This window comes from Oncorhynchus nerka, linkage group LG1, assembly GCF_034236695.1.
Source record: "Oncorhynchus nerka isolate Pitt River linkage group LG1, Oner_Uvic_2.0, whole genome shotgun sequence".
Classification (NCBI taxonomy): Eukaryota; Metazoa; Chordata; class Actinopteri; order Salmoniformes; family Salmonidae; genus Oncorhynchus; species Oncorhynchus nerka.
Window position 1 is genome coordinate 40,435,101 of NC_088396.1, and position 22,710 is coordinate 40,457,810.

General features: G+C 38.7%; 4 protein-coding genes across 4 annotated transcripts; 1 reads left to right on the forward strand and 3 right to left on the reverse strand.

Annotated features, from left to right (window-relative positions):
- The first annotated feature begins 372 nt into the window (after window positions 1-372).
- On the forward strand, window positions 373-2,530 carry LOC115116598 (gamma-crystallin S-1-like). The gene is made up of 3 exons (XM_029645092.2): window positions 373-458; window positions 1,063-1,305; window positions 1,451-2,530. Exons 1-3 carry the CDS (start codon window positions 450-452, stop codon window positions 1,727-1,729), a joined length of 531 nt encoding a protein of 176 aa, XP_029500952.1. The 5' UTR covers window positions 373-449; the 3' UTR covers window positions 1,730-2,530.
- A 3,120-nt stretch (window positions 2,531-5,650) lies between these two features.
- LOC115116607 (gamma-crystallin M1-like) lies at window positions 5,651-6,661 on the reverse strand. Its single transcript, XM_029645101.2, has 3 exons — window positions 6,577-6,661; window positions 6,094-6,345; window positions 5,651-5,982 (listed from the first exon to the last, which is right to left on the reverse strand). Exons 1-3 carry the CDS (start codon window positions 6,583-6,585, stop codon window positions 5,704-5,706), a joined length of 540 nt encoding a protein of 179 aa, XP_029500961.1. The 5' UTR covers window positions 6,586-6,661; the 3' UTR covers window positions 5,651-5,703.
- Window positions 6,662-9,369: 2,708 nt separating this feature from the next.
- On the reverse strand, window positions 9,370-10,447 carry LOC115116611 (gamma-crystallin M2-like). The gene is made up of 3 exons (XM_029645104.2): window positions 10,383-10,447; window positions 9,985-10,227; window positions 9,370-9,704 (listed from the first exon to the last, which is right to left on the reverse strand). The coding sequence occupies exons 1-3, from the start codon at window positions 10,389-10,391 to the stop codon at window positions 9,432-9,434; spliced, it is 525 nt and encodes a 174-aa protein (XP_029500964.1). The 5' UTR covers window positions 10,392-10,447; the 3' UTR covers window positions 9,370-9,431.
- Window positions 10,448-14,332: 3,885 nt separating this feature from the next.
- Window positions 14,333-15,976, reverse strand: LOC115116610 (gamma-crystallin M2-like). Its single transcript, XM_029645103.2, has 3 exons — window positions 15,876-15,976; window positions 15,416-15,658; window positions 14,333-14,676 (listed from the first exon to the last, which is right to left on the reverse strand). The coding sequence occupies exons 1-3, from the start codon at window positions 15,888-15,890 to the stop codon at window positions 14,401-14,403; spliced, it is 534 nt and encodes a 177-aa protein (XP_029500963.1). The 5' UTR covers window positions 15,891-15,976; the 3' UTR covers window positions 14,333-14,400.
- Window positions 15,977-22,710: the final 6,734 nt, after the last annotated feature.

Sequence of the window (22,710 nt, forward strand, 5' to 3'; positions counted from 1 at the left end):
CATCAGTTTTGGGTTGGGCATTCTGTCATCAGCTTTGGGTTGGGTACTCTGTCATCAGCTTTGGGTTGGGCATTCTGTCATCAGCTTTGTGTTGGGCATTCTGTCATCAGCTTTGGGTTGGGCATTCTGTCATCAGCTTTGGGTTGGGTATTCTGTCATTCGTTGTTTAAGTTACTAGATCTTGTTTTGCCACTGATAAACACATGTTTATTACATGAGGGGTTAATTAGCACCATTGAAGCCTTTGTGTACGGAACAAAAAGGTCATTCACCCTGCTGACAAAGAAAAACAACTGTCTTTTGTAGTTTGGCAGCCGTACTGTCTTTTCAAAAAGGCTGACATCTAAAGTTAATTGATCAACATATCAATGTCTCTATTCCTAGAGGGTATAAAAAGGGCCATGGTTCGCCTAGTCAGTGTTGCAGTGTGACCAAATTTAGCCAACACAATGGGAAAGGTAAGGATTGTTGTTTCGCTGCACATATTCTGTCCCGTCGCACGTTCTTGTTCACTGTTTGTCTGACAGAACACAGAACAATGAACACCTGCGAGAGATCCTTTGCGTTGAACTGAATGGGGTTGTTTTACCAGCCATACACATGTTATTTCCATTGTTCATACAGATGTAGGATCTTAATTTGACCTACATTGTCACGGCAAAATAATCCTGCAGCAACAGGTTTTGAACATTTAGTCCATAATGCAGCTTAATTGGTGGTTAGGCTATTAGCTGGCAAAAAGTAGGCTACATGAAAAGTGCCATACTGTTAATATAACCATGTGTTAGTGTGGATTTGCAGAGAATTTATGTAAATCACGAAGCTTGGTGCTTGAAAATTCTCAGCAACAAAAGAATGATAAAATTAAGATCCTACACCTGTAAGCATGTTTACTTCCATTACTATTTTTAGATATAGTAGAATAATTTTAGATATATAGAATAATGCAGTCCAGTGTTAAGCATTGTATTATAACCACCACTTAAAGGAAAGTTCTACACAGTTCTGAACACATTCTTGTCACATTTTCTTCTGGCTAATTGCAAGAGTATTTGTTTTCAGATCATCTTCTACGAGGACAAGAACTTCCAGGGTCGCTCCTATGAGTGCACCGTCGACTGTGCCGACCTGCACATCCATTTCAGCCTCTGTAACTCCATACAAGTGGAGAGCGGTAGCTGGATGGTCTATGAGCGGCCAAACTACATGGGCTACCAATACTTTCTGAGAAGGGGAGAGTATCCCGACTACCAGCGCTGGATGGGCTTTAATGATTGTGTGAAATCCTGCCGCATGATTCCTCAAGTGAGCCCATATTCCTCTTTCCTGGTATACAAGTTAACCCATCATTGATGTAGGTAGTAATAAACATGGTAAATAAAAATGAAACTTGAAACTTAATAGTAAATCAACTGAATGAACGTAGCTGTCTTCTCTCCCTTGTCCTCAGAATCAGGGAGCTCACAAGATGAGAATCTACGAGCGCTCTGACTTTGGCGGTCAGATGTTGGAGTTTGCCGATGACCTCCCCTCCCTCTATGATCGATTCCAGTACAATGATATCCACTCCTGCAATGTTATGGAGGGGTATTGGCTCTTCTATGAGCATCCCAACTACAGAGGCAGGCAGTACCTCCTGAGGCCTGGCGAGTACAGGAGATACAGTGACTGGGGAGCCATCAATTCAAGGATTGGTTCAATCAGACGTGTTTTTGCTCACCCAAACTGATAGGCAATACATCGTCAACATGAAACTGAGCCTAACATTTAAATTAAATAAAGTTAGGTCCACCTGCAATCCTATTGTCTTCTATAGTGTTCACGCAATAAGTATGAAAACATGCTACCTATTGTCCCTATAACCTAGTATACACCATGAAAGGTTCCAACACATTTGTTGAATCGAGGCATTTAATAGTTTTACATCTTATTCTGTCATTTTGAGAGAAAACTGATGGTCATATTCATTGTCCAAATACAAAATTATAGTCAATAAAATAATGGTTTCAATTTTCAAGCTATTTATCCAAAGACGTAAGAATGTTTACCTCACTCTCCTAAAATATTTTTACTTCCAAAGTAAGACCAAAAAAACATAATTTGAGATCAGAATTTTAACACCCACTGTGTTAAATGTAACACTTTCTTAGTGTGAACTGTGACCCACCGAAATAGTGTCAAACCAACACTTTTCAAAAGGTTGATGAACTAACCCCTCAAGAGCGTTGTGTCCCTAACACCACGGGGGTGTTGCACTTTCTGACTTAAAATGAACACTTTATTGGAGCTGATGCTGTTACACTTTCTCAGTGTTGGGTAATTAACACTTTATTAGAGCTGATGCTGTTACACTTTCTCAGTGTTGGGTAATTAGCACTTTATTAGAGCTGATGCTATTACACTTTCTCAGTGTTGGGTAATTAACACTTTATTAGAGCTGATGCTGTTACACTTTCTCAGTGTTGGGTAATTAACACTTTATTAGAGCTGATGCTGTTACACTTTCTCAGTGTTGGGTAATTAACACTTTATTAGAATTAACACTTTATTAGCTGATGCTGTTACACTTTCTCAGTGTTGGGTAATTAACACTTTAGTGTTGGGTAGAGCTGATGCTATTACACTTTCTCAGTGTTGGGTAATTAACACTTTATTAGAGCTGATGCTGTTACACTTTCTCAGTGTTGGGTAATTAGCACTTTATTAGAGCTGATGCTGTTACACTTTCTCAGTGTTGGGTAATTAGCACTTTATTAGAGCTGATGCTATTACACTTTCTCAGTGTTGGGTAATTAACACTTTATTGGAGCTGATGCTGTTACACTTTCTCAGTGTTGGGTAATAAACACTTTATTGGAGCTGATGCTGTTACACTTTCTCAGAATTAGCACTTTATTAGCTGTTACACTTTCTCAGTGTTGGGTAATTAGCACTTTATTGGAGCTGAGGCTGTTACACTTTCTCAGTGTTGGGTAATTAACACTTTATTAGAGCTGATGCTATTACACTTTCTCAGTGTTGGATAATTAACACTTTATTAGAGCTGATGCTGTTACACTTTCTCAGTGTTGGGTAATTAGCACTTTATTAGAGCTGATGCTGTTACACTTTCTCAGTGTTGGGTAATTAGCACTTTATTAGAGCTGATGCTGTTACACTTTCTCAGTGTTGGGTAATTAACACTTTATTGAGCTGATGCTGTTACACTTTCTCAGTGTTGGGTAATTAACACTTTATTGGAGCTGATGCTGTTACACTTTCTCAGTGTTGGGTAATAAACACTTTATTGGAGCTGATGCTGTTACACTTTCTCAGTGTTGGGTAATTAACACCTGTGGTCTTGCAGTAACTTTTTTTTTTTTTTAACACTGTAGGGTTAAAGTGTTATTTTCATATTTATTTCCCAGGGTGCTTTTAGAGCTAATTTTTGAGATTCTAGTACCACCCGTGACTGTATTTGCTAGTGACAGAGATATCATTAAGCAACAATGCAGTTTTAAGAAAACACCTAAAAAAAGTAAGAGATAAGAATAACAAATAATTAAAGAGCAGCAGTAAAATAACAGTAGCAGGGATATGTACAGGGGGAAACAACAACCCCATGTGGTGTTGATTCTGCTGTGATTCAAACAACACTTATTTTACTATCTGTAGGTGGGGTCCATTTAAATCCCACTGGTGTTAACCCCACTAGAATCAACACTCAAAAAGAACACTGTTTTTTATCTCAACACCAAGATATGAACACCTGCACATTTGTTGCACAACAGCAACTCTCAATACCTCAATGTGAGTGACGGAGAGAACACAAAGACTCATTCAATAAAAATGTGTACATCAAGCACAATTCTGCACAACATAACAGTTAAAACAGTTTAGGAAACTGAATTTGTTTTTGGATACTGTATAAAAAAAATGTATATTCCCAACTGTATAACTACCTCTACACAATATTATCTCTATTTCAAAAAATAATTTCTCTATTCAAATTTGGTTCTTCATCATCATCAACCACACTCTGTCAACTAGACTGGCTTGATAAGTAACCTTGCCAGAGACCTGAACACTTGCTTTAGCTCCCCTAGCTAATGCCAAGGTATTATCTCAGCAAGCTTAAACTGTGGAGATTGGTAACCAGTCGGTCGTAAACACACATAACACTAGAACTGTTCTGAGCACATTTTCCTTCTTGGTCTTCAACCTCCCTCTATTCCCATTTTGAAATTAACATAAATATGCCGATATCTCACACTAATTTTCCAGACAATCCGCAACCCAACACGTTTTATTACTCTAAATAGACTTGAAAACTTGGTTGGAATTTGAGGACATGTTCTCAACTGGTTTATTGTATTTTATTTATTTATTTATTTTATTGTATAGCCTACTAATCAGACCAATATCTATTTGTACAGTTAGATGACAAATCAAAGTTTAATTTGATGTTCCTGCTGTTCTCTTTGGCCAGAATCTTAACAGAATCTTAATTTGATCTCAATTCACAATTTACACAAGTCTGAGTTTAGCACATGGTCCTGAGGTTAGGATTTAGGCCTTCGTGTATGCTGTCCCTTAGTAACATAAATATGATATGCTATTTCTTTGATATGCAGACTAGCTACATCCACAGTTGTGGGCCTTGAGTTGAGACATAAAGGCATCATCCTCCCATGTGATGTGTGCCATAAGCACTCTGGGTAATTAGGTACTCCTCATAGGAATATTTGAGTCCCTTTAGAATTGTATGGAACGTAACAGTGTCTGGTCTAGTGGTAGAGCTACCCATTCCAGACCAGGCATACCCACTGGAAACGGGGTTACGAATCCCGACGTTCTCATCTGTCATGTATGTCTCCCACTGTCGATACACAATATATTAACCAAAATAAAAATATATATATTTAAAGAATTACAATTAATTAAGGCGTTTTCCAGTTGTCTCCATTAACATGTTCTTAAGGTGTACTTAAAGGGATTTAATAAGTGGCAATAATTAGTTTATAAAATGTGAACTAATAGTTCATAGAGCAGATAAATAAACAGTTAAAACACATATGTTTGAAATTATGTGATTGTTATTTTGGCCCGTGCGAAATAGTGATCTCATGTATGATTGCAATGTTATTGAGTACTACTGAAATTAATTACCAGTGCAGCCATGCAAGCTCAGGCAACCAGCTAAAAGACAAGCACATTATTTCTACCATTCTACTATAATTATCTATGAACTAAATAACTAATAACCTCCTTCTTTAAATCATTGTAACTTATAAACCCCTTCTTTAAATCATTTTTAGTGTACCTTAAAGTCTTTAAAAACGTCACAAAAGCATTCAGGTATGACCTGAAACTTGGAGTGCAACTTGCACAATGTAAAAGAGTTGCACCATACTACTTACAGCACGTTGTCATGTAATCACTGTGGTAAAATTTAGCAATTAGGGTTAAACGCCTTGCTCAAGGGCACATTGACAGATTTGTCAACTAGTCGGCTCGGGGATTCAAACCAGCGACCTTTCAGTTAATGGCTCAATGCTCTTAACCACTAGGCTACCTGTCACCTATTTACAAAGCTTCAGTGATGTTAAATATGGTGTGCAATTTGTTTTGACTGAAGCTGAATACCAGTAGATGAAAATCAGACAGACAATTTAGTTATGAAAGATCTTCAATTATTTTATTACCTTGAACAATTAAATACATTTAATTGCACATATCATTGATACGCCTCATGCTCATAAACTTCATGCCACTCATGCCCATCTCTCTGAAGCTCCTGTACTCTCCAGGCCTCATGTACATCTGCCTGCCTCTGAAGTGGGGCTGCTCGTACATCAGCCAGTGGCCGTCCATCACGTTGCAGGACTGGCAGTCTGACATACGGTAACGCTCCTGGATGGAGTCACAGTCGTCCATCATCTCGTGCATCTGACCTCCGAAGTTCTCCCTCTCGTAGATCCTCATCCTGAAGGATCCTCTGTGCTGTAATGCATTTATTTACATTAATGTAGGATGTTTATGTTCTTTGAAAGTTGTTCATCCTAAAATAGGAAATTGCACAATAATGTATAAACGTGAGATAAGGTGTCTTACCTGGGGGATCATTCTACAGGACCGGATGTTGTCAAACATCATGCCCATGCTTATCATGCGCTGCATGTCAGGGTACTCTCCCCTCCTCATGAAGAACTGTTGGCCCATGAAGCTGGCGCGCTCGTACGCCATGAAGCAGCCGCTCTCCACTCTGCAGGACTGGCAGCGGGACATGTAGGAGGAAATGTCGGGGCAGTCGCTCATGCACTCATAGGAGCGGCCCTGGAAGTTCCTGTCCTCGTAGAAGGTAATCTATAGGAAAAGGAGGGACATATTTGTTTTGTTCCTGAAATGGCATAAAGCATGTACTGTACGGTCATTTTATTTTTAGACACGGGTAATGTTGGATTACTGATTCCTGTAACACATAGCTAATGTTTCTGTAATATTTCTGTACTATTATATTTACAGAATATAGGATGTACATTTCACTATTATAAAACTGTAGCCTACATGTAGTTACTGTGAGTCTGCTCAGATTACCTTGCCCATGTTGGTGGTTGGTGGTTGACAGTAGATCAGCTTGTACTTCTACCATCACTCTGTGGCAATTTTATACAGAAACCAGAGGGCCAAGGTTTGTTGTTATTCAAATGTCCAAAGGTGATGATTGAGCAGTATGACGGCTTTTGCTGATCACGGCCTATGAATTGTAACAAAGGTGTTCATCCATCCATTTCTGGCAGGGATGACCTGTGTTGTCGGTTACATTATAAGCATAACTTTTGTGTACGCGTATCAGTAAGAATGTTCTTTGCATTCATTGTGGTCTGGTAATCGAGGATGTACAGTAGAGAACCTGAGATGAGGTTGATTTATAGTACACATCCCTGTTGAACAGATAGAGACCAATATTACAGCTACTTTTACAGTTATAGTGAAAAAAATAAGCAATTTTATGATGTCCTCAATCTAGTAGAGTATACTGGTCATGTTTGGACATCACTTTTTCAATGATTTCATGTCCTTGAAATAATAATTTTATAACATGCAACTATAGATTCTTATTGATAACTGAGTGGAAAGGTAGCCTAGCGGTTAGAGTGTTGGTCCAGTATACGAAAGGTAGTTGGTTTGAAAACCTGACCTGACAAGGTGAGAAATCTGTCAAAGTGCACTTGAGCATCGGTGCTTTCTTGCTAGGGTTGACCCTATAAAACAACACACTCACTACACATATCTGATGTACGTGACAATGTTTTTCTGAAAGGAAATTATTGTTTCACCTGCCTGTAAATTGTATTTGTCATTTATCCACTGGATAGTGTGCTGATAAATGTTTGTGAAATTAATTGAATAATTGTTGTTTAATGAATTGAATATTAGAATTGGTTCTGATGGGTGATTGATTTACAATGACAACCATCACACCTTCAAGACACAAGTGCATGTACTTCCTTCAGTTCAAAAAGATGCCGGGGACTGATAGGGGCTGGTGTATATGTGACAATTGCATAGGAAGTATGCATGTGCTTTTACAATTGACTTACTTATTTCTCTCATGTCACTTTCATTTTCTACAATATACTGTATGTAGCGATGCACCTATGTCATTTTATACAATATACTGTATGTAGTGATGCACGTATGTCATTTTATACAATATACTGTATGTAGCGATGCACGTATGTCCTTTTATACAATATACTGTATGTAGCGATGCACGTATGTCATTTTCTATTCATCTCACAATTAATGCATTACTAATTACTAAAGTGATATAATGCTGATTTCTGATTTTGCTGAGACCAGAACGAATGTTTTTTTATCTTGCAATTTCCTCATATAATTGTTTGAATATTTGCCAAACCCTTCTACATCAAACATTTCAGTCCACCAGGGTTGACGTATCATGGTTATTAACCTATTCCCCTCGCACCACTCAATAATGGTTAAGAATTAATATCATATTATTTAGTTCTGATTGAGGTAATAAGTAAATTACTAAGTAGCATGAGCCTCGACTAATGGGAGCCGGATCGGCTCATAGGAGCAGGAGCTAATCCTGTTTCTGTAGAATGAGGCAGCTTGATGTACAAGTACACCTCCTGGACAGGACCCTAGTCTGTTGCAATCTATCTCTTTACTGCTGAGTGCCAAGCAGAGATGCATAGGGTCCAATCTTTGGTATTACTTGCCCAGTGATCACAAGTTGGATGATTGAAGTGATAGCTCAACTCATGTTGATGGTAATTATGGTCTTTATTTTTTGTTTTGTCTTTTAATACATAACTGCGTATTGTTTAAGGTGATTTTCTATATGTTCCTAGATGTGTGGTTTTCTTTATATGTAAAAATATATTTTTTAAATTAACTATACTGGAATGTCTTTCTTTTTAGGCAGTCCCTTCGCACAAACCACGTTTGGTACCACTTTATAATAACTTTCATGAATCAGCCATTATAAATGTTTGTAAATATTTATATATGCTCATAAATATATTACAAATTACTTTAAATGCTTAGGAATTGTATTTATTTATTACTAGTTTATTAATGCTAGAGAACAGTGTTCAACTTATATTTTCTCAGTTATACTTTCCACTAATCTGCATTCCAGCAACATTAAGGCAGTTATATACAATTACAAATATTACATGACATTACATTCCTTCTATGCATGATGGTGTCATGCCTGACTCCTTAGACCAGGGCTTTTCTTTAACTATGTGTCGGGACCAAAAGTGGCCCCTGGGCATGTGAAAGAGGGCTCGTGAGTTATCACAATACACTTATAATCACACACCGTTTTTTAAAGTTAGGGTCGTTGGGGTGGCGATTTGGGTCACAGGAGGACGGTGAATTTCTTATTTGGGTCTTGAGCTGGAAAAGTTTAAGAAGCTATTCCTTAGACAGTCACTTATGGTAGCTAAGGCCATTTGATTTCAGCCTCCGAAAGTCTAGTAGCCATAGTATTTTTTACAACTTTCTGGCACTGAAAGCTGAAAACAGTGACCTCCAGATGAGTGGTGTATGTTTTCAGGTTTGAATGCAGTATGTGCCATAGTAAGTACTCTAATTTCAGGTTTTAATGCAGTAAGTGCCATAGTAAGTACTCTTATTGGTCAATATATGAGATACTGGATGCAAGGCCTTAACAAAGTGGTAGTTGATAATTGTTCACACAAGTAATGACATGGCCTTTATTGAATCATTCTTGTTAGTGTCATTTTATACCAACTTAAAACCACATAAATACAGTGAACATTTAATGAATATTAGTTATTTCAATAATGAAAATGTAAACAAGTCAGAGATCATTCGTACACAAAGGGGTTAAAAATTCAACCATTTTAATAACTAAGCATGTATTTACAGCAAGTGCTTGAGCAGGATGGCTAAAAGTCAGTGACCCGTCTGAAAGAGCCTACAATGGCGCAGGTGGCGCACCATTCACGGTATCTCCTGTACTCTCCGGTTCTCAGGAAGTACTGTCGACCCCGGTAGTTGGGATACTCGTAGAAGATCCAGAAGCCATTCATGATATTACAGGAGTAGATGTGGCGGTGGTGGAAACGATCAGACACACAGGGACAGTCATCCATGAATTCCATCATGTGACCACTGAAATCGGCCTTCTCGTAGATTCGCATCCTATATGAACCCCGGTACTGTGGAGCAAAAGAAAGAGCAATCAAAATGGCATCCTGTTGATACCGTACAGAGAGTAGATGGATAATATAATGGCAAGGTGGCATTAAATATCCAAATCCATTTCCTGGATAGTTCTAGGAAGCTCATGAATCTAAATCTTAAAACAGAGATGATGTAGATAAAGATAAAGATAAATAAATGATGTTCTTATCCTTGCTCCAACTCTCTTGTCTTGATAATCATTTTCAGGTACCTTCCTATGTCTCAGTAAGACGTCCATACCCAGTCAGAACTTACCATTGGAATCATACGACATGATCGGATACAGCTGCTGAAGCCCATCCAACGCTGGTAATCAGTATACTCTCCCCTCCTCATGTAATACTGGTGACCCATGTAGTTGGGGCGTTCATAGATCATAAAACAGCCACTATCCACCCTGATGGAGTTACAGCGGCTGAAGTAGGAGTGCAGGTCTGTGCAGTCATTGCTGCACTCATAACTACGACCTTGGAAGTTCCTGTCCTCGTAAAATGTAATCTGCAAATCAAGAAATTCCAATGATAAATTTCACTTTGGGCTGATATAGGTGGGGTGGGACCCACTATACAGCATATACTGAGCACATTATATAGCAGACAAGGGAGTAAAATGGTCAGAGTTTACAGTTCAATAGCACAGGGAAAAAGTCCTACCTTGCCCATGGTCTCCGTTGGAGAGATTCCACATGTTTTCAGAGCTTTTTATACTACCTCTTGACAAACAAAGTATTGTTATTCAAATGCTCACATAGTTATAATTCAGGGTACTGGCACATGTTTTCCTTTTTGTTGGAGAACAACATTGGGTGAGAAATATGGATTTGTATTTGAAAAAACAGGATAAATAATTACTGGTTTGATGTTTTGACATGCATAGACAAAGGAAAAGACTAGTATGGTATCCACACGTCCAATAGACAATAGGTACAGAACAATATGGAACAGCCCTTTAGCATTAAATATGGTGCGTAACACTAGAGGTAGCCATTCAGGTCCTTGCTATCCTGGATCCTTGGGACGTCCCAACCCTGATTTTACCCCACTGAAGTTGACATTTCAAATGGTTAAGGTAGGGATTAAGGTCAGGGTTAGGTAAGGGTTATGGTTAAGGTTATGGTGAGGGTAAGGGTTAAGTTTAGGGTTCAGGGTAGGTACGTCCCAAGGATTCTGTATTGCACTAGCCTAGCCATTCACTATGCAATCTCATTTGCATTCTCAACCCATTTTATGCAAATGAGTACAGTCCGAAAAATGACATCCTGCTTGCAACACATGGAGTATTTACAGTACGTGACGTGTCAACATTCAATGTGTCATAGGCTACTTACTGAACATTAATCACAGCACCAACATGATTACGAACACATTTTACTACAACTACATTATTACCCACCACCACCACCTTTACCATTACTAGTGCACTTCTGCTCGCTGAAGTCAGAAGAATTCAAGTGAGTTTGACATTTTTTGCCACATTCTAGCCTTTCTTCACTATCCATACCATAACTTACCATATCCACTGCCAAGGACAGTCCAAAACATCTTCCTTATTGGCCTGCTAAGCTAACGCTGTTCCCATGACCATCCTTGACTAATTACAGTTTGCTTTTACATGGTTAACAAACTATTTGTTTGTGTCATCCCTTTATCCCCAGAAATGCCAATCACCCCTGTGTTTACATGTTTTGCATAAACGTTAACAATGGCATTGTGCTGGAAAGCAGAATGTAATTTCATGACCATTACATGGCTCTCTAGTTAATGGTAGTTGGCTATGCTGTAGGCCTAGATCAATAACAGCCAAGAAATGAAGCAAAGTTTATATAAAATAGTTTTTTTTTTATAACAGTCCATTCGATCATAGAATGTACTGATTATACATCGTTAAGTGTACATGATACTGGACAATATAGAAACATTTGAGTTATTTTGGCAGGCTGATGGAAAGGTTACTGAAAATGTACCCCATAATACTTTTAAAAACATTTTAATCACAAATAGTACCTGTGAAGTCGCAATCAAAAACATCAAACGCCATTTAATTATTCCTAAATGCTCATTGTTGTTCCATAGAAGGACTGCGAGTTCTACGGTGAAATCAGTATATGTTAGAACCTCGTAGTTCACAACTTTAAAAAAAAAACGGTTGTTTAATGGGAATGCGGAGTTGAGGGTAGAATATAAAATAATGTCTGACTTTAGGCTAAACCCAGTGGCCAAAGATGGATGAAATGCCGTCATTGAAGTAGTTATAATTTAGGTAGGAAGGGTCCAGTTGTACCTCACCTCACAAGCCAAGGAAACTAGAAGAATGTCTAGTTATTGGCCATGTTTTGTTGTCGCCTGTAGTTAGTTAATCTGCCCATAACGAACTCATTCATAGACTGGGTTCTTGCACTGAACAAAGAAGTACTTCTTTCCATCTTCTTTCCATCACACTTCCTGAAGGCTGCCAGGACATTGCATTTTAGTCATTTAGCAGACGCTCTTATCCAGAGCAACTTACAGGAGTAATTAAGAATAATAATTTATTACATTTGTAAAGCAGTTTTCATTATAAAGAATCATCTCAAAGTGCATAAAAGAAAAAAGAAAAGGAAATAGTTTTTTTTTTTTACACAATTAAACAAACTGACACAAAGAACCCAGCTGACGCTAGGACAACAAGGAGCACAGCTCTCAACACAAAGCCTTCCTAAAGAGAAAGGTCTTTAGGCCCGTTTTAAAGGAGCCCAGAGTCAGTGGTGCCCTCAGGTGGTCTGAGAGGGCATTCCAGAAGCTCTGAGCGGTCAAGCTGAATGCCCGATCCCTCAAGGAGCAGAGCTTGGTCCTGGGAGCGTGGAGGAGCAGGCTACTGCTTGACCTGAGGTTGGGGTTATGAAGGAAGAGCAGTTCTTTGAGATAAGGAGTGGCATTGCCATGAAAACACTGGAAAGTCTGCAGGAGGTTTTTGAATTTAATCTGGAATGAGAAAGGGAGCCTGTGCAGAGATGCCAGGAAGGTGGGGATGTGATGGTATTTCCGCACTCTCATCAGGATCCTGGCAACCAATTCGGGTTAAGTGCATTGCTCAAGGGTACATCAACATATTTTTCACCTAGTCGGCTTAGGGATTCAAACCAGTGATCTTTCAGTTACTGGCCCAATGCTCTTAACCACTAGGCTACCTGTAGCCCGGATGCCTGTACATAAAAGATCGTGTGACCTAAACAGTATTTATCTTATACATTACTTTTGGAACTTCTTCGTGAGCATTGTTGAATGTTAGGATCTGTCATGTCTTGACCCACATCTTATTGATTTATTAATTGACTGTGAAACAAGATGACTTTACTTTTGGAACTTCTACATGAACATTGTTGAATGTTAGGATATGTCATGTCTTGTATTACCCCACATCTTATTGATTTATTACTTGGCTTTATGTTAGGGCTAAAAAGTGTGTCAATATGTGGTACCGCTACAAAAGACTATAAGTGGAGCAGAGAGTCAGTTTGGTTTATTGGCATGCTAAGGAGTTCTCAAGATAACTCACATTAGGTAGTCGCTTGATGAAGACAAAATGCAGGGTAAGAAATATTGTCCTTATAAATATTGAGATATTGCCTTATAGTAAACTCAGCATTTGCTCATTAACTCAGATATTGCTCATTAAACTCAGCATCTAACCAGAGAATGATCTGGTTCCTTCATATTGTTTTAATTTCCTTGGTTATGTTACAATATATCCTTATTATGAGTTATGATATATCTTTATCTTATTTGATAAGTGCATTCTTGAAAATAAGCTGCATTCATATATCATTAAATATGCCATGTAAGTAAGATCGTAAGAACAAAACTACTTTATAAAAATCTGATTCTCATCTTTCAGCAATAGCAGGTACAGAGAAAGCAAAGGTAGTGATTAACATATATCTACATTCTGGTCTGTACAATTAGCATTAATATGAATATTAATATTTAATATGTATATTAATAAATAATAATTGTATTCCAGTAGGACAATGTGACTGCAACTATGAATGTGAATGTAGGATTTTACAGGTGCACTCACCGTTATTGATGTGATGCCTCAAATTCACTACGTTCTCCAGTCAGAACTACTGCATAGAGTCTACTTCTTTTAGCATCATGGTATGGATAAATTCAACCACATACATGAACAGCTGGCTAATCCCTTATGGGCCCCAAAACAGGGAGAGAGCGGCTCACGCTTTGTCTGCTTGCATTCTTTTGCCAATAAATGCATTTTTCTCACATATAATGTGGGGTTTACTGATCAATCTGTACTTTTTGACATGAGTTATCAGAACAAACAAATATTCTAGTAATGATTAGGTGTTTTGATATCCAACATGGAACATAAATGGTTGTGGTGCTGTAATTATTTGTGTAGGATTTAGATATCTAGAGCCTACTGTAGAACAAGATCAATTATATATCTCAAATGCTCTACCAATAAACGTATTTAGACTGCGTAAAGAGATTTATTGAAATCAACAAACTTTGTGTGAATTGTCACCAGTGAGGGACTCAAGCAATGGGATTGAGTTTTGAGAATATACCAATCTCAATGAAAAGATGAGAAGAAACAGAAAAGGTTTTTGATTACGAATCAAAGTTTATTGTGGACAGAGTGACAGTTGATAGTTTAAAATGGAGCTGTGGTTTAGTTGAAGTCGGTGATCCTTCTGAGGGAGCCGATCTTGGGGCTCTGGCCTCCCCAGTCGCTGAACCTCCTGTACTCACCGGGCCTCACATAGTACTGCCTTCCCTTGTAGTTGGGCTGGTCGTACATCAGCCAGTGGCCGTCCATCACGTTGCAGGAGTTGATGTCGGACATACGGAAACGGTCCTGGACGTTGGGGCAGTCGTCGCTCAGCTCGTTCATCTGGCCGCCCATGTCAGGACGATCGTACATTCTCATTTTGTAGTTGCCGCGGTGCTGTAACGGGATCAAACAGGTGTTACATAGACATTACATAGTTATTACATAGTTACTACATGGTTACTGCATAGTCATTACATAGTTACTACATGGTTACTGCATAGTTATTACATAGTTACTACATAGTTATTACATAGTTACTACATAGTTACTACATAGTTATTACATAGTTATTACATAGTTACTACATGGTTACTGCATAGTTATCACATAGTTATTACATGGTTACTGAATAGTTATTACATAGTCATTACATAGTTACATGGTCATTACATAGATATTATATGATTTCTGTATTTTCAATTTGTAATTTTCTTACATTTAATTAAATATAATGGTACATTTAGAGGTAAATGTTGCTGAGGCTTTAGTTGAAATTTAGGTGTATGTTATATTCAACAAATGTATGACTGATTTATCTCATGGCAGCTACATGTTATATGCAGGTAGCTCATATACGCACATCCTAGTCTATCAAAATTAATCAATAAAATAAATGTTCAATATAATTGCAGTATTCAAATGTATCTGGTTATGACTTTGGCTCTACTATAAAGAATAGAAAATGTATGCCAGATATTTAAATCATTCAGTGAAAAACAATGACTTTCCTTCAGCTTAGTGTAGGGTGAAAAGGGTTATGAAATGTAATGTTTTAAATTGTATATAACTGGAAGAGTAGCTGCTGCCTTGGCAACTGTACAACTGTAGATGCATTTCAAACCTTGTTACTTACCATGGGGATCATACGGCAGGACCTGATGCAGTCGTTGATCCCAATCATTCGCTGGTTATCGGGGTACTCTCCCCTCCTCACGAAGTACTGGTTTCCCATGTAGTTAGGGCGCTCGTAGACCATGAAGCAGCCGCTCTCAACCCTGAGGGAGTTGCAGCGGTTGAAGTAGGAGTGCAGGTCGGCACAGTCGCTGTTACACTCATGAGAGCGACCCTGGAAGTTCCTGTCCTCGTAGAAGATTATCTGCAAACAATCACATCACAGAATATCATTATCTCTAAAATGACAGGACTACTAAACTGCATGAGATCTGTCTGCTAAACTGGTTGTATTATCTGATCTATTTGTAGAAACTGTGCATGTAAAACTAAGGGGAAATTAATGAAATATTGTAAAATATCATTGTAAAATTGTTTAGATTTCATCTGAAAAGTTGTAAAACCATGGACTTCTATCTTACCTTTCCCATAGTCATGTTGGCGGTGGATGGGGGTGACAGCTCAGTGCTCAATGTCCCTCAGTTCAGCACTGTCTTTTATTTTTAAAAATAACACACACAGGGCAGCTGTGTGATTGCACAGCATAAAGTATTGTCATTCAAATATATCCCTCAGTCATGGTGATGATGTTTCAACGGTGGGGGTCTGTTGATGTATGAATGGCCGTGTGTAACCAGTTATTGTTCTATCCCTCATGTTCATCACAATTCTCCGAAAACACTACTGTATACCAGTCTGATACACTCACTGCACTGCATCAGCAAAACCTATCAACGCCATATTCATTATACAGTCATCGTCAGCTACAGTACATGTTAGAGAGCCAATACACGGGCCACGAAATTAACAAATAATACTATTTGTATGAACTTAGCCTAGTTTATGCATCTTTGTAGAATAAACACATGGTAATTATCCATTTACAGTAGCATAAAGGGTTCTCCTGTGGGGACAATACTTAATTTCTAAGAGTGTATCATTGGTCAAGAATAGGCCCAGAGATTTGCTACCATCATGTGATCAAATTATATAGTCATCATTGATAAGTATTGGTCTATTCAAAAGTTTTGTCAATATTACTTTATTACATTTTTTCAAAAATCTAATCAAATGAACATGCCACATCAATGAAAGGCATTTTAACATTGTGAACATTGTTTTTGTCTGAAGATATTCCAATTTGAAAGTATCATTTTTGACTGTAGGCTTTGTAATAAGTTTCCTCTTCTAGGTATTTGTTAAATCCCATCATGTTGTTCAGGTTTGTTTATCTTCTCTAATTAAATTTGTACTTTCTCAATCCTTTTATGTTTGTGTTTTAAACCAAGAACAGGAAATGAGATGATCCATTCATGTGCAGTGAGGGTGGGGTATACAATCTCTTAACTTGAGTGATCATATCACTCAAATGATAGCAAGATGGCTTTATGAGATTTTGTATATCCTATCACTGAGCCTGATGTCCGGGGTGAATATTCAAAGAGTTATTGTCCCACCATGACTCCTGGCTAGCCGCAGAGGAGCTGGCCACAACGTTCAATTAATTGAGAGCAGGGTATGTTCAGTAGTACATGATTGATTGAATGGAACCCATTCTAGCACTCTTTCTGACCCATTTTCTGATTCTCCTGCACCCAAAGAAAAAAGGGTGCTATCTAGAACCTAAAAGGGTTCTTCGGCTGTCCCCGTAGGAGAACCCTTTGAAGAACCCTTTTTGGTTCCAGGTAGAACCCTTTTGGGTTCAATGTAAAACCCTTTCCACAGATGTTTCTACATGGAATCCAAATGGGTTTTACCTGGACCATAAAAGGGTTCTCCTATGGGGATAGCTGAAGAACCCTTTTGGAACCCTTTTTTCTAAGAGTGTGTAACCGCAGGTATTATAGGGTACCCCCTTCTCCGGTAGTTTGAGTGGTTGTAGAACAGCAAGTTTCCTCCTTTCACATTGCAAGAGAAAAAGTTGTTGATGTGGAAACGATCCTTTATGCTGGGACAGTCGTTCACCAGATCCATCATCTGCCCACAATACTCTAGTCTCTCATAGAGTCAGTCGCATGTTGTAGGATCCAGGCACCCGCTATTGATTAGAGGTGAAAAAAGCTGTTATAATCGTACAATCTTAGAACTTCTATCTTTATCTGATAATCAGAGGACCAATACAAATCTTTACACCCCCACTCCTGCTCACACACACCTGCACCAACGTATAATTTTTTTTACTTAAAAATAAAAAAATCAACACCTAGGCAAGTCAGTTAAGAACACATTTTTATTTACAATGACGGCCTAGGAACAGCCTTGTTCAGGGGCAGAATGACAGATTTTTACCTTGTCAGCTCAGGGATTCGATCTAGCAATCTTTCAATTACTGGCCCAACGCACTAACCACTAGGCTACCTGCCGCCCCTAATTAACATTCAATCATAGGAATAAAACAATTATTTATTAATTTAGCAATTATCTTCCAATAGCATCTTAACCCAGAATTCCACAACTGGCACAGATGTAGGATCTTAATTTGACCACATTTTCCTGCACGGCAGGAAATGCTAATTTATAGTTTAAAAAGGTTTCTAAAGTTTGTCATTTCCACTGTGAAATTCCAGACTTGATTTGCCTTGACGTAAAATGTATCAACCCCTAAAAATGTAATTTCCTGTTGCTCCAGGATTATTTTCCTGCTGTAGCAAACTGCCTCAAATTAAGATCCTACATCTGTATAATTGGCATAACTCTCATACCAGATTAGAATGCTCCAAGTTTATTTTTTGAGAGTGAAATATACAGAGTATACTATATATCTATAGTACCAGTCAGAAGTTTGGACACACCTACTCATTCAAGGGTTTTTTCTTTATTTTTACTATTTTCTACATTGTAGAATAATAGTGAAGACAGTAAAATTATGAAATAACATATATGGAATCATGCACAGTAGTAACCAAAGAATTGGTAAACAATCAAAATATATTTTATATTTGAGATTTTTCAAAGTAGCTGCCTTGATGACAGCTTTGCACACTCTTGGCATTTGTGTTATTTTATAGTTTTGATGTATTCACTATTATTCTACAATGTAGAAAATAGTAAAAATTAAGAAAAACCCTTGAATGAGTAGGTGTGTCCAAACTTCTAACTGGTACTGTAACTGAAAATACTTTTATAGCGAAAATATTTATACTTTCTGAATGTACTATTTGAAAGTGAAATAACCATATAATACAAGTACATTTTTTGCTTTTAGTTCGGGAAAATGTGAACTGACAATTTATTAACTTTTCATCAAATGTTTATAAATATACATTTATTAACTTTTCATAAACTGTTTGTACATTTATTAACTTATTTTTTTCGCAAGGGCAGTCAAACAAACAGAGAGCTCACCAAGGGAATGATGTGGCAAGAGTTTGTCATTGATGCTCATCCAACGATGGTAGTCAGGCTACTCTCCTGGACACAGGTAGTACTGGTGGCCAGTGTAGTTGGGCTTCTCCTATCATGAAGCATCTACATGTCACCTTGATGGAGTTACACCGGCTGAGTAGAATGAGCATGTCTGTGAAGTCCCCACTGCACTCAAATGACGGCCACCATAGTCATTGTCTTCATAGATGATGATCTAGGCATAAAGTTGATATCATGTTGTTATAAACCCATAAGGTTGAAATACTTTCCCCCCTGTTTAAATCTAATTAGCGTACAAAACAACTTATTTGTCTTTTTTTTGCATTGGATGGGTCTCAATCCACCTCGTTTGTTGATGTCTCACTTTCGCATCTGCAGTGAAATGTGACAGAGCTAGAGCATTGTTTGTCAGACCATGAAACATCCTGAAATCGGTCTTCTCACAAGATCGTCTGTAGTGTCCGAATGGTGGGACTCGTCTGAAGTCAGTACAGCCGATCTGACAACTTCTGTCTGTAGTGTCCGAATGGTGGGACTCGTCTGAAGTGAGTACAGCCGATCTGACAACTTCTGTCTATAGTGTCCGAACAGTTTGGACTACCCACTACCAACACGTACATGTTGGATGTTTTGCTCTAGGACACCCACAGGCTGCATCTGAAGGTCCCCTGGTACTGGTTGAAAAGGATATATTGACACTTTTTAGTTCCAAAAATAAGGGGTTATTATACATGTAGACAAAATAAACAAATGTATCCTGATATAGAACAGACAATTCAGAACACTTTAGATTTTTTAGGGGGGACTATCTGTTTTCCATGTACTGAATCTATTATTCATTCAATGCGTTTGCATGGACTAATAGCAGTAAGGTCAAATCATTTTTTTCCATCAAATACTTTTTTATATGTATTTTTTTATACTTTTTTATACTCCAAGGGGTCTTACAATTCAAAACCAAATAGCTAAATGATTGTTGGTCTGACCTTCTTAAAACAATTCCATATAGTCAATGATTGATACAGTGAATCATTTATCAAGGATAAACTTCATCCTTTTCATCCTCATCAACGATGGTACAAGAATATGAGAGAACAAAATGACCACATGAATTCAATGGGAATGCCTGAAATTGACATCACCATCAGCACCATTTTTAATATCCTACTCTCTTATTCCTCATAGCGGTTTTGAAGCCTTATACCTTCCCCATGGGAGCTGGGCTGGATGGTGTGACCTGCCCAACTCTTTGAAGACTCCACCTGTCACATATATAGTGGACATGAATTGCAGACTCTGCATGTGCCATATTGTAATACCCAGTAATCTTTTGCACTTAGTGTCCTTGTGTGGTCCTGAAGGTCAAAGGGGAGGTATGTGGTCCTGAAGGTAAAAAGGGAGATTTTTGGTCCTAAAAGTAAAGGGGGAGGTGTGTGGTCCTCAAGAGGTCAAAGGGGAGGTGTGTAGTTTTGAAGAGGTCAATGTCTCCAATATGAAACTAAACTGAGTGTACAAAACTTTAGGAACACCTGCTCTTTACATGACATAGGCTGACAAGGTGAATCCAGGTGAACGCTATGATCACCAGTGGTGGAAAAAGAACCCAATTGTCATAGTTGAGGGAGTGTTCCTAATGTTTTGTACACTCAGTTTATACTTTCATGATCGCTTTGAATTTAATTATTTGGGATGGGGGGAAACTAAGACACCATTTTCTTTCCCTCACTTCGGAATAGTTCAATGAAGTCCATTTCCAAATGTTGGAGTGGATATTCTACAAAAACATGTTTTTAAGTAGTTATCCTCTAGGCCATTAAGTAGTTATCCTCTAGGCCATTAAGTAGTTATCCTCTAGGCCATTAAGTAGTTATCCTCTAGGCCATTAAGTAGTTATCCTCTAGGCCATTAAGTAGTTATCCTTCCATTAAGTAGTTATCCTCTAGGCCATTATTTATCCTCTAGGCCATTAAGTAGTTATCCTCTAGGCCATTAAGTAGTTATCCTTCCATTAAGTCTCCTTCCATTAAGTAGTTATCCTCTAGGCCATTAAGTAGTTTCCTCTAGGCCATTAAGTAGTTATCCTCTAGGCCATTAAGTAGTTATCCTCTAGGCCATTAAGTAGTTATCCTCTAGGCCATTAAGTAGTTATCCTCTAGGCCACTAAGTCTTTCCTAACCTTCACAGTATTTCCTAACCTGCTCTACCATCCCTCCTCCCTGTTGGCACATGGCTCTGCCCATGTGTCAATATTGCTGCATATCTAAACAATGACTTAGGTAAGATTAGTCAATTATATGTCTGACATTATCTTGTAGGATCGCCCCTTTCATTTTCCACATGTCCAATTCTTCCTGGGGCGTTTGTTCTTGGCTATCCTGTAACAATTCTCTGTCAAGTGTCTTCTTTAAGATTTATCTGTGATGCTTAGTATGGTTTAAATGCATGTGTGCTCTCTGTGTAAATAGTAACCTTTCTCTCCTTTCTTATTTCGCAGGCTCTAGTCAATGCTACTATTTCGGCCTGCTGTGCAGAATAATTTGTGGGCAATGGTTCAGTGTCTAACACCTTAGTTCCTGAAACCAACTAAGCTTTCATTCCCCTTTTAGTTGGGGTAACAACTACTTTCAACAAAATCAGCATATCTCTTCCTAGCGAATTTACTAAACATACACTTAAAATAAAACTAAAATACCTGCCTGCCCTCCTCACTTGTCATATTTTTAAAACAAATGGAGCAGAAAATCTTTCCACTAATTATCCTAAACCTAAGCGAACCAAATTCTCTTCCCTTATATTCTTATTCTGTCTTTTCTGTCTGTCACGGTATTATTTCTGTCCCCCATTTCTCGGGAGAGCCTTACACTCTGCCATCTAATCCTGTTTATATTTTAACTATGCTGGTCTCCACTCAGTAACTGTTATCTATCCATTCTGTGTCACTTCTATCTTCTCTCCTCCTGCTACTCCCAAACCATCAAGGTCTCAGCAGTGGGGGGAGGGCTTCTCTGTCTGCCCTTCCTTCTATCTTCTCTCCTCCTGCTACTCCCAAACCATCAAGGTCTCAGCAGTGTGGGGAAGGCTTCTCCCTCTGCCCTTCCTTCTATCTTCTCTCCTCCTGCTACTCCCAAACCATCAAGGTCTCAGCAGTGTGGGGAGGGCTTCTCCGTCTGCCCTTCCTTCTATCTTCTCTCCTCCTGCTACTCCCAAACCATCAAGGTCTCAGCAGTGTGGGGGAGTGCTTCTCCGTCTGCCCTTCCTTCTATCTTCTCTCCTCCTGCTACCTCCAGACCATCAAGGTCTCAGCAGTGTGTGGGCTTCTCCGTCTGCCCTTCCTTCTATTTTCTCTCCTCCTGCTACTCCCAAACCATCAAGGTCTCAGCAGTGTGGGGGAGGGCTTCTCCGTCTGCCCTTCCTTCTATCTTCTCTCCTCCTGCTACTCCCAAACCATCAAGGTCTCAGCAGTGTGGGGAGGGCTTCTCCGTCTGCCCTTCCTTCTATCTTCTCTCCTCCTGCTACTCCCAAACCATCAAGGTCTCAGCAGTGTGGGGAGGGCTTCTCCGTCTGCCCTTCCTTCTATCTTCTCTCCTCCTGCTACTCCCAAACCATCAAGGTCTCAGCAGTGTGGGAGGGCTTCTCCATCTGCCCTTCCTTCTATCTGTCTGTTGCTCTTTCTTATAACAGTCGGTATCAAATATGGGTTCTGTTTCCAAATTTTGACTAAATGTCTCACTGTCTCCCTGTCTGAACTCATGGATTTTAGAAAAATCAACATGTCTATGGTAGTAATCCCTAAGATTATTAATAGTTTGATTAAGTTTATCTCGATACGCTCAATGATCCTGGATCCCCGCAGATGTCATATATCCCTGTCCTGTTGGCTCAGAATATGTC